This window comes from Zalophus californianus, chromosome 16 (genome assembly GCF_009762305.2).
Source record: "Zalophus californianus isolate mZalCal1 chromosome 16, mZalCal1.pri.v2, whole genome shotgun sequence".
NCBI lineage: Eukaryota > Metazoa > Chordata > Mammalia > Carnivora > Otariidae > Zalophus > Zalophus californianus.
Genome location: NC_045610.1, coordinates 16,315,118 through 16,332,202, shown reverse-complemented (window position 1 = coordinate 16,332,202; position 17,085 = coordinate 16,315,118). Strand labels below are relative to the sequence as shown.

The following is a 17,085-nucleotide window of genomic DNA, read 5'->3' as shown; positions in this document are numbered from 1 at the left end:
TTGGGACACTGGGGGACCAGTACTCCCCCTGGAAAAGCCATTGAATTCATCCCTTCCTGCACTTCCCCCCAGATTTTTCATCTTTGCCAAGTCTGGCCCATCTGGGGCTGCGATCTGCACGGCTCTGGCCTTGGCTCTTCTGCAAACATGCCAGTTCTCATTTTCCTCTCCGGCCTTCCTGGCCCCCCACCTGCCACCTTCCTGCCTGCCACTTTCCACCGGCCCCACCTCTTTGGGATCTGGAGGAGCACAAAGATTCTGCAGAAAGCAGAGTGGTCCAGGGTGGGTCCAAGCGGGGCAGCCCGCTTTCCCCAGCACTGTGGTGGGATCCCCGGAGGAAGCCCAGTAGCAGCTGAACCTCCTTCGCTGCTTCATTGCACAATATTTAAACCAGAAATTCTAGAGAATACATGTAACAAACAACTGTGCCCTCCTCTCCCGGAATTAAGGGATGTTGAGCTCTGAAGATAGAAAGACTTTTTAATCAAGAAAACAAAGTATTATAGATGAAGTCTCTCTCTCCCTTCCCCGTGCCCTTCTGCTCAGCCCGGAAGCAGCTACTGGAATGAATTTGGTGTGTTGCCTTCTTGGGCTGCAGTTTGTATTTTTATCATGTATCTGTATCTTTTTATGGCATTACGTGTACTTTTTAAAATGTACGTATTTTATGTATTTTGCAATTCGATCAACAGTTGCTTAGGAACTGGTCAGTGTTACTACTCATAGATCTCGTTCATTCATTTAACTGTGTGAGTATGAATTCCCCTATTTGTGAGCATCTGTTACCAGTCTTTCCACAGGAGGAAGAGTGAAGCAGTGAATCCCCTTGCTCACATCTCCTTGGGTCTACATACATATGCAGGTTTCTCTAGAGCGGTGCTTCCAGCAGAACTATAATGCAAGCCACATATAATTTTAAATTTTCTAGCAGCCTTATACTTAAAAGTAAAAATAAGTACATGAAATTAATTTTAAGAATGTATTTTTAAAGGGCGCCTGGGTGGCTCAGTCGTTAAGCGTCTGCCTTCGGCTCAGGTCATGATCCCAGGGTCCTGGGATCGAGTCCCACATCGGGCTCCCTGCTCTGCGGGAGGCCTGCTTCTCCCTCTTCCACTCCCCCTGCTTGTGTTCCTGCTCTCGCTGTGTCTCTCTCTGTCAAATAAATAAATAAAATCTTTAAAAAAAAATGTATTTTTAAAAAATATGTATTTAGCCCAAGAGATCCAAAATACTGTCATTTCAACGTGTAATCAATATTTAAAACTTAATAAGATAATTTACATTCTCTTTTACAGACTAAGCCCTTGAAATCCAATGTGTACTTATACTTAGAGCACATCTCGGGGCGCCTGGGTGGCTTAGTTGGTTAAGCATCCGACTTTTGATTTCGGCTCAGGTCACGATCTCGGGGTTGTGAGGTTGAGCCCCGTGTCTGGCTCCAAGCTGGGCGTGGAGCCTGCTTAAGATTCTCTCTTTCCCTTTCCCTCTCCCTCTGCCCCATCTCCCTCTCTAACACACACACACACACACACACACACACACACACACACACACACACACACACACACACACACACACACACGGGGTTGTGAGGTTGAGCCCCGTGTCTGGCTCCAAGCTGGGCGTGGAGCCTGCTTAAGATTCTCTCTTTCCCTTTCCCTCTCCCTCTGCCCCATCTCCCTCTCTAACACACACACACACACACACACACACACACACACACACACACACACACGGGGTTGTGAGGTTGAGCCCCGAGTCTGGCTCCAAGCTGGGCGTGGAGCCTGCTTAAGATTCTCTCTTTCCCTTTCCCTCTCCCTCTGCCCCATCTCCCTCTCTAACACACACACACACACACACACACACACACACACACACACACACGGCACATCTCAATTTGGACTAGCCACGTCGCAGGTGCTCACCTACTACAAGTAGTGACTGACTCCTGAACGGGACCCCAGAGCGCTGGGGTTTGTATGTAGAAGTGGTTTTGCTAAGGAGTAGGCCAAGCTGTGCATATTTTCGGCTTTATCAGTTATTGACAAATTACTGTCCAAATAACAGGCCTCACATCCCCGTGAGTGGTCTATAAAAGCTCTAATTTCCCCTGCATTCTTGCCAACCCTTGATATCATTAGACTTTTAAATTTTGGCCAGATTGATGGGGATGAAATAGTATCTCACTGTGCTTTTTAATTCACATTTCCACCCTTTACTCTCTCAAGAGGAAATGCATATGCAAAGCACAGGAAGACTTTCCATAAATATTTGAGGAATTAAATTTGTGTTAGGTTCAGAGCCACATGCAAATGTGTACTGAGGCAGGTAGGGTCTCTGGCTCCTTAAGAGGCTGAGGATGAGGGGACAGGAACTGAGAGAGGCCAGGGGAAGTGGGGACTGCACCTCTTTTTTTAAGTAATCTGTACACCCAGCATGGGGCTCGAACCCACACCCCGAGATCAAGAGTCACATGCTCCACCGCCTGAGCCAGCCAGGCACCCCCGGGACTGCACCTTTAAATGCTGTGCCTTACACTCAGCATGGGCAGTGGGGTACTGAGCAGGCCACGTGCCCTCCCTGCTCCAGCTAATTCCAGGATGTGAAAGACGTGTGAGGCCTTAAGGGGCTTCAAACCCTGGGAGACCTTTATGATGCTAAATAAAGCCAAATGCTGTTGAATTTCTAGCATGCCAACAAAGGCCCTGCCCCCTGCTCCCCCAACCCCCAGTACCCTCTTGTTAACCTTATTGGCTGAGCTGGTTTCCATGGAAACTGTCAAGTTCAAAGGGATACTGTAGTATGTTCATCCTGCCTTTCGCCTCTGTTCCAGCGTAGCCCTTTGGAGCAAAGTTAGAGGTTCCAAGTGCCAAGGGAGCTCCAGGTGCCCTGCTTACGCTTCCATCCATTCATTAATCCTCTCCCCCATCCCGCTGCCCTCCCTTTTCTCTCCTCTTCCCCCTGCAGGCCAGCCAGCTTGGCGTGTACAAAGCATTTGTGGATAACTACAAAGTCGCTCTGGAGACAGCTGAGAAGTGCAGCCAGTCCAACAACCAGTTCCAGAAGATCTCTGAGGTGGGCAGCTCCCTGCACGGCCCCTGCCTTCCGGCCTCCAGGCCTGTTGCCGGTTAGGGAAATGGTTCCCCTGAGGATAACAACTTAGACTGACATTTGCTTTCTCGCACTTGATATTTTCCCTCTTAATATAAGAATAACGATGTGTTTGATTTTGTTATTCTATTTAGGTTATTCTGTATTAGAACAGAGGAGACAAAAAAGAAAAAAGGCAGTATTCTCACACTGGTGACCTTGAGCCAGTCACTTCCCTTCTCTTGGCCTTATTTCCTCTTCTGTCAAGTGAGGTGTCTGGATTCTTCAGCTCACCCCCAGCTTGCTTGATAAGAACCACCAGGGCACTGTTTAAAATGCAGATCTCCAGACACCTTCCTTGGAGCTTTAATTCAGAGGGTTTGGGGTGGGACCCCGGAGTCTATTTTTAACAAGCTTCCCGGGTGATTTTTATGATCAGAAAGATTGGAAGAGGTCTGGACTAGGTAATCTTTTAAGATCCTTACAATTGCACGACAGAGAGAGGACCAGGGCCGTTTGTGAGAAGCAGCCCTACACTCTCTGGCTGGAAGCTTGCCTGTCCCTGCTGCTGCAGCCAAGCCTTCCTTCCATGCTCCTCTGCAGGGCAAGCTGTGTCATTGGCTGCCATTGCCTCTTCAGGAAGTGGCAGGGAGGAGCTCTAATCTCCAGGAGCACAGCACAGCCTCCGTCTTGGGCCAAAATGATCCCCGTGAGCTCCCCAAGCTACTGGCCTTGGCAGTCACAGCCCCAGCTCCAAGTTTGGGGCAGGAGAACCTCTGGTTCCAGGGCAGGGAGGGCTCCTCCTGCAGCTTTGGAAATTTTGCCTTACAGGCCTCTCTGGACCTTTTGCTTTCCCATCTCTGCTCTGATGCTAGAAAAGTTGGTGGGATGCAGGGTAGTGTTGGTGAGACTCCTGGGGTTATGGGTTCTGCTCCAGTTTGGAATCAGCTGAGAGGCAGCACACAAGTTGGACAGAGGGAGATGAAAATGTCAGCTCGATTACTAGTAAAAGCCGGGTTGGAAAAATGTGGACTTGGATCTGTAGGCACACTGGGCTTGCTAACACTTGCCCTCCACCATGAAACACATCTACCGGGGATGGAAACAGGGAGCTAAGTTCCGTTTCTTCTCCCAGCCGCAGCCATCAGGTGAGTCACCCTGTGCCTGGGAGGACGGAGATGGGTGGGGAAGTCCCTCTACATGGAGTCACAAGGCCGGAGAAATGGTGCTTCCCCTCATGGCTCCCAACCCTCCCTGGGAACAAACTGGATCCGCCTGATATGTGTCCAAGGCTGCCCAGGGTTATGTCTGCTCCAGAGAGTGGTGAGCCTCCTCTTAGCCTAGGCTGACTGCCCATTCTCTGGTTGGCAGAAACCCCTGCACTCCTCCCGAGTCCCTCTCCCAGCCTGCCGGCCCCAGCGGCAGAGCTGGCCCCCTGGCCTGCTGCCAGGTGGCTTCTCACCCTGACTCATGCGCTGACGCTGTCGCTTCATACTGGCACTTCTACTTAATTACTGCAATTAGGGCCCTTCTCCTCTGCAGCCGGAGCGATGTCATACCTCTAGGCTACACTGGAGGGGGGCACGGAGGCAAGTTTCCTGAAGCCAGGAATCCAGACAGCCACCAGGGACACACCTGCCAGGGACCCTTCTCCCCACCCCAACTCCCAAGCTCAGACCCTAGGGTTTTCTCTGTCCAGAAACAGCTTGAGGCAGGAGTAGGAAATGTGGAGCTCCTGCTGCCTGGGCATGTCCCCCCTTCCGGGCAGAGCAGGCAACATCCCCTGGGTTCCTGACCTTGGCCTCCCCTCACCCTGGCCTCCCTGCTGACGCCCCACTTGGAGGCCCCCTCCGTGCACTCCGCCCTGCAAATGGGGATTGCGTTACAGCTCCAGTTGCGGGCCCTAGTGGTCTGTCGCCAAGGGCTAGAGCTGGAACCTCTCTAAAGGCAGAGAAAAGAGGATCAGATAAGCAATCCCTAGAGTCTCTTTCCGGCGCTCACTCCGGGTCACTTTGCTTGGGGACCAGGAGGGGTGTGGCCTCTTCCTCCCTTGCAGTTTCCTCCCTGATGCTAGCACAGGCACCTGTAGGTGGGGGGTGGCAGGTGGGGTTGGGGGCTGGGTGAATCCCTCTCAATCGGGGTAGGATCTAGGTGGGACTGCCCTGTGGAGCTCAGTCTCTGCCCCAGGTGCAAAGGACCCCTCGCTCCTTATCTCCAGGGCTGCTCGCACCCTAAGGTGCTGGTACACCTGCTGTTTGTCCTCTGAAATCCCATGTACTCTGGGCTGATGGTGGACAGACCCGTAAATAGTGGCTGCTGCTGGGGGATCCCGCTCTTGCCACCTCTCTGGAAGGCCCTCGGAATCACCGGGGAGGGGCGTTAGGGGCGTGTCCGAGGAGCATCATTGCTCCAGACCTCTCTGGTACCCAGAACCCCTCCTTCCCGCCTATACGCAGCCTCCTCGGTACTGCATGGGGCTCCAGGAGATCATGGGTGTGGCACAGGGAGTCTGGAGTCATTGAGTCAGGGGGAGACCTGTGCTTTGGTCTTTGTCTTCCTGTTTGCACCCTGGGTTTCAGAGCGCTTCTTCCTGCTCTGCCTATGATGGGGGATGGGGAGGTTCAGGGGGCAGGCCACATAGTGATTCCTCCCCTCTGTTCGGCAGGAACTCAAAGTGAAAGGTCCCAAGGACTCCAAGGACAGCCACACATCAGTCACTATGGAAGGTACTCTGGGGAGCGGGCTGGATAATCGTCACCTTCCTTTGTCTGCTTTGTAGACTATGGTGCCCTGCTTGTGTGAGCATGTGCATGGGAGAGTGAGTGTGTGTGTGTGTGTGTGTGTGTGTGTGTGTGTGTGTGTGTGTGTGTGTGTGTGTGTGTGTGTGTGTGTGTGTGTGTGTGTGTGTGTGTGGTGCACAAATGCGAGGAATCCAGCCTCTGTCCCTAGGCAGCCGGCCAGCTACAAACGTGCCCCTCCTTAGGATGCCAGCAGGCAGCGCGCTCCCCCCTCCTCTCCCCGCGCGCCTCCCCGCCCCGCCCCTCCCCCTGCTAGAGGAGCGCTCTGAGGCGGCTGCTTGGTTCAGGCTGTGCAGCAGCAGCGGGCAAGGTGGCTGAGTGGCTGGGCTGCTGATGGGAGCCACCGAGCGATGGCCACAAGCTCCAGCCGCTGGGACGGAGGCTGCCATGGAAATTCTCCTCATCATTCGCTTCTGCTGTAACTGCACCTATGGTAACCCAGGCCCCCTCTCCTGGGAGGTGGTGTAGCTTCCCAGAGCTTCCCACCTCTGGGGGCTGCCTGGAGTGGGCTGGCATGTGGCCGGCAAGGTGGGGGGGGGGTGGCGGCAGGGAAGGGAGGGGGTACAAGTGGCTGGATCTGTGTTTGCCCCTGTTCTGGCCAGCTTCCGGCCTGGAGTTGAAGTCTGGGGCTGCCAGGGGCAGGGTGGCTTGGAAATGGAAGGGCCAGGCTAGAAGCATCCAGGCACCCCCTCCCCAAGACTTAGCTTGGGAGGCAGTGGGCAACTTCCTGGAGATGCTGTTAAGGAGAGAAAGTGACAAGGCTGTGCCTGCAGGCGTGGCAGCCCTGGGGCTGGAGGGGGGTCAGCAGGGGCCAGTCAGACTGGGGCATCTGGTCTGGGCAGCGGTGTCTCGGCCCAGGGGGGCGCTAGCCCCTGCTGGAGGGACAAGTTGGGAGTTTCTTTGTTTCCGGAGAGAGGAGAGGAGCTCGAGCCGCCAGGGTATTGTGTGCTCTGAGTGCACAGGCTGCCTTCGAGACATTCTCTCTTCAGAACCGAGCCGGTTTGGGGGGAGCAGGAGGGAACTGGGCTGCTCCCAGGGGGTTGTTTGTAGCCACGGGAGACCCTCAAGCTAAGGACCTGGCATTTGGTGCATGCTGATGGGAGGGGGGGTGTGGCAGGCTGCTGCTTTGTGAAGGTCACACACCCACCGGTCAGTGGAAGGGACCCAGGGCAGCCTCTGTGCAGCTCCCTCAGCACGGGGGTCCTGGGACAGGCGCATGCTGTCGGCTGGGCTCTAGCTCAGCAGGGGCCGAAGCAGGCCTAGGCAAGGAGGTGTCTGGAAGTGGACGCTGCCCTCTGAGGCAAGAAGTGCTTTAGGGATGACCCAAGCTGTCTTTGGCGGGGGCGGAGGGTCAAGTGTTGCCTCCAGGGGCTGGCTGCCCTGGGCCCCGGTGTGTTGGAGTGGCAGGCGGCTGGTTTTAGGACCTTCTTCCCTCCCACCAGGCATTTTGTCTGCACCCTCTCAGTCACTTTGCCTTCACATCTCCGTGGTAACCTGGAGCTCCTTGGTGAAGGCTGAACGGAGGGGGGTGGCAGTTTGCTGGAGGAGAAATGATGAGGTTTCCTGGGCTCTTTCTCAGAGGCCACTGTGCTGGAGGGGCTGTTGTCTGCTCACCTGCTCAGGCCCTCCCAGGGTCGAGGATCGCTCTTAATGGAGGAACCCCTGAGGCAGCCCCTCTCCAGCTGCCCCTGCAGGACAGCTGTGGGAACTCTAGTTACTGGCCAGAAGCTGCCCCGTGCCCCCACCTGTCGGCTCGGATTCTGACAGGCCGGGCTCAAGAGGCGAGATGGACTTGAAATTGGCCCGTTCGAAGATCAGAGGAGAAATGCTCTCTTTGGTCTCGCCTAGGAGTGGGTCAGGTCTCAATTCTGCCTCCTTAAAAAAGAAGTGCGGTTGGCCCTTGGCTTCCTCTTCCCTTCCCAAATGGGAGTTTAGTCTTAGTGAAACAGACCTGGGACTGGAGATTAGTGTTTCTTTGGTCCCTGTGATACTGTCTTTGAAGTCAGCTTCAAAGTGGGGAAGGAGGAGAGAACAAGCCCTTTACAACCACACTGTTTAGAATCTTCTCAGCCCTTCCAAGGGATGCTGCTTCTGGGGGCCCCAGGGTGGTGGATTCTGCACTTGGGGCTCACTCTGGCTTAATGGTTATTTGCTGAGCACCCACTCTGCAGGTCTCTGAGCCAGATGCTGGGGGTGGCATGCAAAAGGAAGTCTTGTGTGATCCAGGCCCCCAAGGAGGGGGCCCACCTTGGTAGCAGAAGAGGCCAGCTTACCCACTTCTTCCTGGTGAATCTTTCCAAGGATCCTCCCAAGGGTCGCTGAGCTTTTTGCAGATGCTGCCCTCCCATACCGAAGAAGACAGCTCAAAGTTAGGAGCACGGGTAGACCTACATTCAAAACCCAGCCGCCATTTGCAGCTTTGTTATTGTGAGCAAGTTACATAACTTCTCTGTGCCTTAGAGAGGTTTCCTCATCTGTAAAATGGGGCTAGTGATAATTGCTTCTCTTTTTAATCAGAGGAAATAGCACATATTAAATGCCACTGGACACAGACTAGGTACCCAGCAAACTACAGAGAGGCCAGCTTGCTCATGTCAGTGGTCTGACTTTCAGACACTGTGGGTATTGTTTGCAGAAGTCCTGGTCAGGGAAGGCTTCCTGGAGGAGGTGGGGAGACAGTCGTTGCAACTTGGTGAATGGTGTCTGTCTCCGGAACAGGAATGGCATGGTGAAGAGAAGGGAGGGTAGGGGAAGCAGGGGGCAGGAAGCAGCCCAGCCTGCTGGAGCCATGGGACAGATGAAAGGGGAAGGGTGGGCTCCTCACCCTGCATTGTCCAGGGGACCCGACAGAACAATTGGGGTGGCTCTTCCTCCCCTTTTTCCCTCCCTATCTGACTGTGGCCCCAGGGCCTTCTCCCTGAGTCCCCCTCCCCCCCCACCTTTCCTCCTAGCTGTTCTCCCCCAACGTGGGCACTCATTCCACATCCCCGGTCAGGTAGACTTGAGGTGACCGCAGGCGTATCAGTAACCCCTCTGAAACCCTGCCCACCATTTGTGCAGACCGCTGAGCTTAGTCAGAAACCTCTTCCTCCTGGGACTTGAGAGAGGGACAGAGGGAGCTGACGCTGCAGTATCGGCTTTGCCCTGAGCTGGAACTCCAGGGCCCAACCCAGCAGGGGCCTGCTGAACTTGCACTTTCTCCTGGGTCTTTGCTGTTCTCAGGTGTGATTTCCCCCTGAACATGAGCTAAGCCACAGGTGGGTGCTCTAAATAATGTCAGTACGGGCCCCCTCACCGCCCCCCCGGGGGGGCTGATAACTGAGCTCTACCCTCACTGCCCCAGGATAACCCAAGCCTGGTCGTGTTCCTTTGAGCTCACATAGACCATGGGGAGGGTCTCTCACAATTGCCACGTTAAGAAGGGGCTACAGACAAGTCATGGGAAGTGTGTTGGCATAAGGCAGTGGTTTTCAACAATGGCTACATATCAGAATCTGCAAAGAAGTTTTTTAAAAATGCTGATACCCAGGTTCCACCCAGCAGAGATTGGGATTTAGTTGATGAGGTGGGGAGAGGGGAACAGGCAGCTGTTTCTTTTAAGAGCTCCCCCAGTGATTCTAAAGGGCAGCCAAGCAAAGACTGCAGATAAGGCTCATGGCATACCACTGAGACTCTATCTTCTCCGGAGCCAGCAGATCGTTCCCCGAAGTGTCTGCTTAGCAATGCATGGGGTATTTATATTTAGGGCTTCAGGGGACTCTTTGGTTTGGGGACTAGCTAGGGCATGAGTGTCAGCTCTGCGACTGTCACAACCAGCATCCTGCCTCTTCCTGCCCCTGTGGCAGGAGGATGGAGGTCACGACCCCACGGACAGAGGCATCCAGGTGTAGGGCTGAGGCTGAAGCACGTATGTTTGGGAGGGGCAAGGCACAGCTGCTTGCAGGAAGCTTTGTTTGGAAGTGTGGTCAGCCAATTGCTGCCGCCACCTGTCCCCACTGAACCCCAGCAGTCCTCCTTTGCTGTCCTGGTCGGCCAAGGGATGTGGGGAAGGGGGGTCCCCCACTGAGTCTGCATTTTTTCCCCCAGCCTCTTCAGCACTCCCAGAGGCCCCACCTGAATTCCTTCGGGAAATCTTTGCTCCCTCAGCTGCCACTTGCTTGAGAGCAGAGGCTTTGTGTGAAGAGCTGGCCTGCCTCCTTAGCCCTCAGCTTGTCCTGTTTTGTCGGGGAGTTTGATGGCATGGAGGGGGGTCTTCTCATGGAGATGAGGCCGCCCATGTGAGTCAGAACAAAGCCTGTGGTTCCCAGCTGGCGATGCCAGGCCTTGGGCCAGAGGAGTATAAGAATGACTGGATGTGCAGGAGCCACCTTCCCCGGAAAAGCATCATGTCTCCTTCCCGCATTCTGGGGTGCCGGACGTGACCAAAGTGTGCCAGAACTCTGTGGGGTGAGGCGAGGTATAGCTGTATGATGCTGGGTTAAGGGTATGGAGGAGCATCTTCATGCGCTCTGAGCCTGGTCAGACAAGGAGAGGCCTGTGGGATGGCCCTTCGAGAAGTTACGTCTGGCAAGAGATGAGATGAGGCAGGCAGGAGGGGACCTGGGCTGCCAGTGCTGCATATCTCTGTGTGGGTGCCGTCCAGCCCGCCCTGGGGAAGAACGGATCTGTGGCTGCCTGCACCTGGGCATCCCGGTGGGGGGGGGGGGCACTGAGGCGGGTGGAGAGATGAGGCTCATCTCTGAGGTGTCAAGCTGCTCCCTATATTTCATCTGTCCTGTGTCGTCCCTGCCTTTGCCAACAGCTCTGCTCTACAAGCCCATTGACCGCGTCACCAGGAGCACCCTGGTCCTCCATGTAAGTGTCAGCCCCTGAATGGCCAGAGCAGGGCTAGGAGTTCAGTGGGAGACTGAGCCCGGGGGCAGGCGCTGGAGTCACTGAGAACCACCCACTTGGGGAGCTTGGCAGAGTGGCCCTGGGCCCTGACTGCACCTGCCTGGCCTCGGTAACCATGCCGGCGGAGCCAGGGCCCCAATATAGCTTGGCTTTGAAGTTCGACATTTGACCAGATGCTGCCATGGAGGCAGGCACTTCCTACCTCCCCACCCCTTGCCTCCTGGTCTCCAGGGTCCTTGGAGTAGCTGTGGGGGTGGATGGAGGGGTGTCTCTCCCAGCTGCTTGGGGAGATGAGACCCCACCTGACTCCCTCTGCCAGGGGGAAGAGTAATGACTTAGTAGTAATAAAGGGGCACCACTACCCTCACCCCTGCTTCTTGGACCCTCATTTTGAGTTCAGATTTCACAGGGATGACCAGATTAGAGCATGGGTCCCTTAGTGCCCCGCCTTGGAATTCCTCTGGTGAAGATTGAGTCCCCACTGTCTTCTCATTGAGCCCCAGAACTGCTGCCCCCGACTCACCACCCCACCCTTTCCCAGGACCTGCTGAAGCACACACCTGTGGACCACCCAGACTACCCGCTGCTCCAGGATGCCCTCCGCATCTCCCAGAACTTCCTGTCCAGCATCAATGAGGACATTGACCCCCGACGGACCGCGGTCACAACTCCCAAAGGGGAGGTGAGCTCAGGACCCAGACCCGCCTCTCACCCGGACTGAGAAGGGCGCAGCAGGCCACATCACCCATCCCTGCTCTCCTGCTCAGATGGGCACCACTGTCCCATCCTCGGTGCCTCTCTAACCCTCATCTCCCGTGCCCAGCCAAGAGAAGGTCTTCAGGCCCTGGGAGCTTTACGTTCAGTGTCCTGTTAATCTTCATAAGTCCACTGAGGCCTAGAGAGTCTCTGCAGATCTGACACAAGGTCTCTTGGCCATATGTGTTGGAACTGGATTCTTAGCTGGGGTTATCTGTCTGCAAGCCTTGTGCACTATCCCCCAGACCAGGGAAACCAGGGGCTGTGGCTATGGCATTATTGAATGCAAACCCCCACTGTGGGCAGTATGATGCCTCAGGGTCCCCTGGAAGGTAATGGCTCAGCCTGAGGGAGCTCAGGGAATCTGAGAGCGGGAGCTCTGAGCCTGCATGAACAGGTGGGGTAAGAGCTAGGGAGTGAGCCCAACAGTTAAGAAAGGCTGGAGCGGGAGGTGGCTAAGGCCGCCAGGTTGCTGGAATGTCCCAGGTGCAGATGTGGTACAGCAGCTCCAGTTCCTTGGGGGCCCTTCTTGGTGGACGGGTGGGGGCACCCCAGAGAGGGGAAGCGATTTGAAGAATTGGAGGGACAGTTACTCACATGGGTCAACAGCCTGGCCCTTATACAGTGCTTCCTGTCCAGGAGAGGTAATTAAGTGGCATTTAGGAGTGAAGACTAGCTGGGTTTATGCTCCTTTATTACATTTTTGAGCCTCCAGTGTCTCCTGGGGAGGGAAGTAATGAGGGACGGGGTCTGGAGCATGACAAATGGGGCACAGAGAGCTGCCCCCATATGCAACTCCCAGCCCTGGTTGGCAAGCCCTGGAATGTCATTGGTTTGTTTGGCTCAAGGATATCTGAAAGATCTCCAAAGGGTTTAGAGCACTGTCAGTTTCAGATCGTGTTAACTGGATACTTCTCCCATGCTCACCTACATATTGCAGCATAGGTAGGTCACAAGGCATATAATACAGGGAAGGCTGACATGGATCGCGACAGCCCCTGAGAAGCCTGCTGGCTGTGAGAGTGTCAGGGCAGAAACTGGAGGTTCTGCATGGAGCAGAATGCTCTTACCCATCCAGGACCCAGATTAGAGATGGCTGCAGGGTCCTCCAGGAGCTGCTACAGCTCCACCAAAGGTAGCCCGTGTCTCCCATCCACCTGAGGGCGGCTGTAGAATCCACTCAGAGGCCACTGAAACAGACCGAGAGGGCCCGTGGGTCAAGGCTGAACTGAAACAAGATCAACTTCTTAGGCAGGGTTGGGGGAATTCCCCAGGGGCGGGGGCAGTGTTCATGGCCCAGTGTGGAGGAACCAAGTCATTCTGGACTAGGGTCTATCCAGGTGAGAGCTGTTGACCGCTGCAGGAAAATAGAAAGCTACCATTTTTAAAAATTTTTTTTATTATTATTATTTTAGATTTTATTTATTTGAGAAACAGAATGAGGAAGAGAGAGTACAGGAGTGGGGGCAGAGGGAGAGGGAGACGCAGACTCCCCCGCTGAACAGGGAGCCCGATGCGGGACTCGATCCCAGGACCATGACCTGAGCCGAAGGCAGACGCTTAACCGACTGAGCCACCCAGGCGCCCATAAATCTACCATTTATTCATCACATATTATGTGCCAGGCATTGGGCTCTTTTACATATACCATCTTGATGAATCCAACATTACAGGGCAGCCATCATTATCCCCATTTTACAGATGGTAAGGCTGAGACTCAGGGAAGTCAGGGAACTTGCCCCAGATTACAACCAGAAAGCCCATGTCTGTGTGACCTTAAGCACCAGGTGCCACGCCCCTCCCTGCAGCCCCTCCCAGCTGGATGGTGCCCCCGGTGTGGGCTGGGCTCTGGGCTGACTCCCCCTGAGCAGGTGGGGGTGGGTGTGCCATCTCCCTCAGACGCGACAGCTGGTGAAGGACGGCTTCTTGGTGGAAGTGTCGGAGAGCTCCCGGAAGCTGCGGCACGTCTTCCTCTTTACAGATGTCCTACTGTGTGCCAAGCTCAAGAAGACATCTGCAGGGTGAGTCCAGGGGGCGGGGTGGGAGGGAGCTAGACTCTGCCCCCTGAGGAGCCCCCTAGCACCGGAGGCAATTGGCATTTAGTTTTTCCTTTTAAAAAATCGATTAATTAATTTCATTTTACTACATATCCTTTTTCTAAAAATAAATCATGTTTTTAATTATAAAGATAATATAACCAAATTACAGGGGGGAAAAACCCATCACCGACCCGAACATAAGCATCGGTCTCCTGCTGCTATATTTCCTTCCAGTTTTTTTAAACGTTCTTATGTTTTTTTCATGTACTTGTAATCAGAGTGAATGCCCAATTTTGGTCTCTGCTTTTTCCATTTCACGTCATAAGCATTTTCCCAGGCTCTGCCTAATCTTTGTAATCATCCTTTTACTTTCCTGCGTGATGTTACAAGTGGATATGCCATAATTTACTTAAGCACTCTCCTTTTATTAGACATCTCTAAATTTTTGCTAACTGCGATTCTGTGAATATTCATTAAATCTGCCGTCATTACTGAGTGCTTATGCCATTCCAGGTGCCATGACAAATGCTTTGACTCTATGATTTCCAGTCTTCCCCAAAACTCTCACAGAGGAGAGGAGAGACTTAGAAAAGTTAGATCAGTTGCCCAAGGTCGCACGACTAGAGGTAGAAAAGATGCGATCTGAGCTATAGTCAGACCTGAGCGCTGCCTTCCACCTCCGTCCCTGCCTCCGGCGAGTGGGGTCCGCCCTGTGCCACGAGCAAAAGAGGTCATGCGGTACTCATTCCCACATTGTTCCACCTCCATTTCCTTATCGACTGCCGTGTGCCAAGTACACTGACTGGGGGCGGGGGGACAAGCCTCATGCTCCTCTCAGCACTAAGAGGCCAGCGTCAGAGGGGTGAACCCACGTCCTGGGGAAGGTGAGGGAAGAAGAGGTTAGTATGCGTTTCAGTAAAGCAGGGGACTCCCTGGGACTGGATCACAAATGAGATCGTTCTAGAGCACAGATGGCAGTCATAATGAGCAAACACATCTGTGCCTTTAGTCCTCTGCCCGTGACAGACATTACTAACGAACCACGGCACTAGTACCCACTGGGCTTGGATGTGGCTTTATAATCTTCCACCCAGTACCCCCACGTGACCTCTATTGATCAGGGTTAAGAATAACATGTGTATTCCATCTCCAGCCCAAAGGACAATGACTATGAGCTAAGTATAGATCGGCTAGGGGGAGGGGAGAGCGTGGGATGGAGAATAGGAAAGTGTTAGAGGTTTGGAGTGTTTAAAAACATCAGTCCTACTGGGCCTGAAGATTGGCAAGGCCAAGGTCCAGAGCCCTCCCTGCTGCCTGACCCTAGACCCTGACTGTCATTTCTCCACATGAGGGTTTCCCGATCAGACTCCTCAAGGACACGGATCATTTTTGCCTGTGACAAGTTCTTAACAAATCCCTCTCAGGTGTTCTTCTGATTCTGGCAGTTCAGGCTTGAAGAGCCAAGTTCTCTCTCGCTCATGTCTTTCTCTGGCTTGTTTGCAGGAAGCACCAGCAATATGACTGCAAATGGTACATCCCCCTGGCCGACCTAGTGTTTCCATCCCCCGAGGAGTCTGAGGCCAGCCCCCAGGTGCATCCCTTCCCAGACCACGAGCTGGAGGACATGAAAATGAAGATCTCGGCCCTCAAGAGTGAAATCCAGAAGGAGGTGAGCAGAGCCTGGTATCTGAGCTGAGATGGGGGGTGGGGTGGCCCTTTCCCTTGGGGCCCTTTAAACCAGGTGTGGCAGGATGGCAGAAGGAGGGGAAGTTGTAAGACTTGAGAGTCTGATAAGGGAGACAGGATGCAGGAGTAGGAGGCCTCAAGGACATGCTCGGGGAAAGACTCTGGCCGTGGCACATTAGCACTGAGCAGATGGAAGGAGGGCCAGGAAGTCAGTGTTCAGAATTTAGTAGGGTTAGTCATGGGGAGCTGCCTAGTGTATGTCAAGCACCACAGAAAAGGAAAGCAAGAGAAGAAGGAAAAGCAGGATGAGTGCAAGAGAAGGAGCTTGAGGGGCCTCTCAGAAACTGACAAATGAAGTAGGCAAATAAGTAAGGGGAGAGGGGCTTTGAATACCACAGTTAACATGTTCCTGCTTGATCTAAAAATGCACAGAAGCTTGTGCCCGTATGCAACATTTACACACATTTGTCATGTATTAAGCTGCAAAGGAAATCGGAAATTTAAAAAAAACACTTCTTTGGTAATTTTTCTTTTTAAAGTAAGCTCTACCGAACGTGGAGTTTGAACTCATGACCCTGAGATCAAGAGTCACATGCTCTACTAACTGAGTAGCCACCCCTAAAAAAAATTTGATAGCATACTGGTTATGTTCACAGACCACAGTGCAACGAAATCAGAAATCAACAACTAGAATATGGTTAAGTATATGCCTAGAAAATTAAAACTTGGCAAGGTAAAGAGGAAATCCTAATGGAAACTGCAGACTATTTAGAACTACATGAAAATGAGAGCACTCATATCAAAACCCATAGGTGTGGCCAAAGCACTCTTTAGAGGAAAATGTATAGCCTTAAATTCATGTATTTGAAAACAGTGGCTAGAGGAAAGCCCCCCCAGGAGGTGGCTTCCCCACGCATGTCACACAGGGCTCAGCTTAGGCCTCCACCTCCCTGGGAGCCTTCCCTGCTGTGTACCCACTGCGTCTGGGTTGGGCGCCCTGCTTTCCGGTCCTGGGGTCCGCTCTTTCTTTTGCGTTACTGGTTCTGAATTGTAATTGCACAGTCCACTTTCTCTTTTCCCCACTTGAATTGGAACTCTAGTGACCGTGCTGTTTTCCTTAGTTCTATGTCCCTAGCACTTGGCACATAGTAGGTGCTTTGTAAGCAGTTGTTGAGGAATCCATGACCAGATGGCTTCTAAGAATCCTTTCAGCTTAGCCATCCCTCTTTGAAGGAGAGGAAGACCACAGGAATGACCCCAAGGGTGTCTGGGGCAGGGGGATGACCGAGGACTGAGGGTCTCCCTAGGGGCACATCTGCCCAGAGGGGCACAGGTGTCCTGCTCCTGACTGGCCTCACCCCACCCTGCTTTTAGTGGAGCCTGTCTCCCCAGCTCCACCAGCCCCACCCCAGGGCATCCTGCCTGACTGTTTCTCCTGGTCCTGGTTGCTGGTGGACTTCGTCCCCTCCCTCCTGCCCCAGGTGTGCACACATGGCCTTCTGCTCAGTCCAATCCACAGTTCCTGGGCTCCATTGGCTGCTCGTTGCAGGGGTGTGCCAGACACTTCAAGGAGTCCCTTGTCTTGCCCATGACTGACCTCAGCATGTGACACGATGTGAGGAGAGTCACCGGGGAGGCACGTTGTTGTTCACTGAGTCACAGAAAAAGCAGTGATTGATTTTTTTTAATAATACTTTTTTAAAGCTTATTTTTGTTCTCATCACCAACCTAACACCGGCTTGTTATCACAAGAAATATAATACTGAAGCCTACAGAGTGTAACAGATTATCACCCACCCCCCATTGTTAACAGTTTGAGGTAT

At 53.5% G+C, this 17,085-nt stretch overlaps 1 protein-coding gene across 4 annotated transcripts in view; it reads left to right on the top strand.

Annotated features, from left to right (window-relative positions):
- Nucleotides 1–17,085, top strand: part of ABR (ABR activator of RhoGEF and GTPase) — a 175,248-nt gene that overhangs the window by 113,696 nt on the left and 44,467 nt on the right. For all 4 annotated transcript variants that reach the window (XM_027625396.2, XM_027625397.2, XM_035724557.1 and 1 more), the window contains exons 5-10: nt 2,968–3,075; nt 5,756–5,816; nt 10,690–10,742; nt 11,323–11,463; nt 13,437–13,558; nt 15,080–15,245. In XM_027625396.2, the coding sequence (XP_027481197.2) occupies nt 2,968–3,075; nt 5,756–5,816; nt 10,690–10,742; nt 11,323–11,463; nt 13,437–13,558; nt 15,080–15,245 (651 nt within the window). The remainder of the gene's footprint in view (nt 1–2,967; nt 3,076–5,755; nt 5,817–10,689; nt 10,743–11,322; nt 11,464–13,436; nt 13,559–15,079; nt 15,246–17,085) is intronic.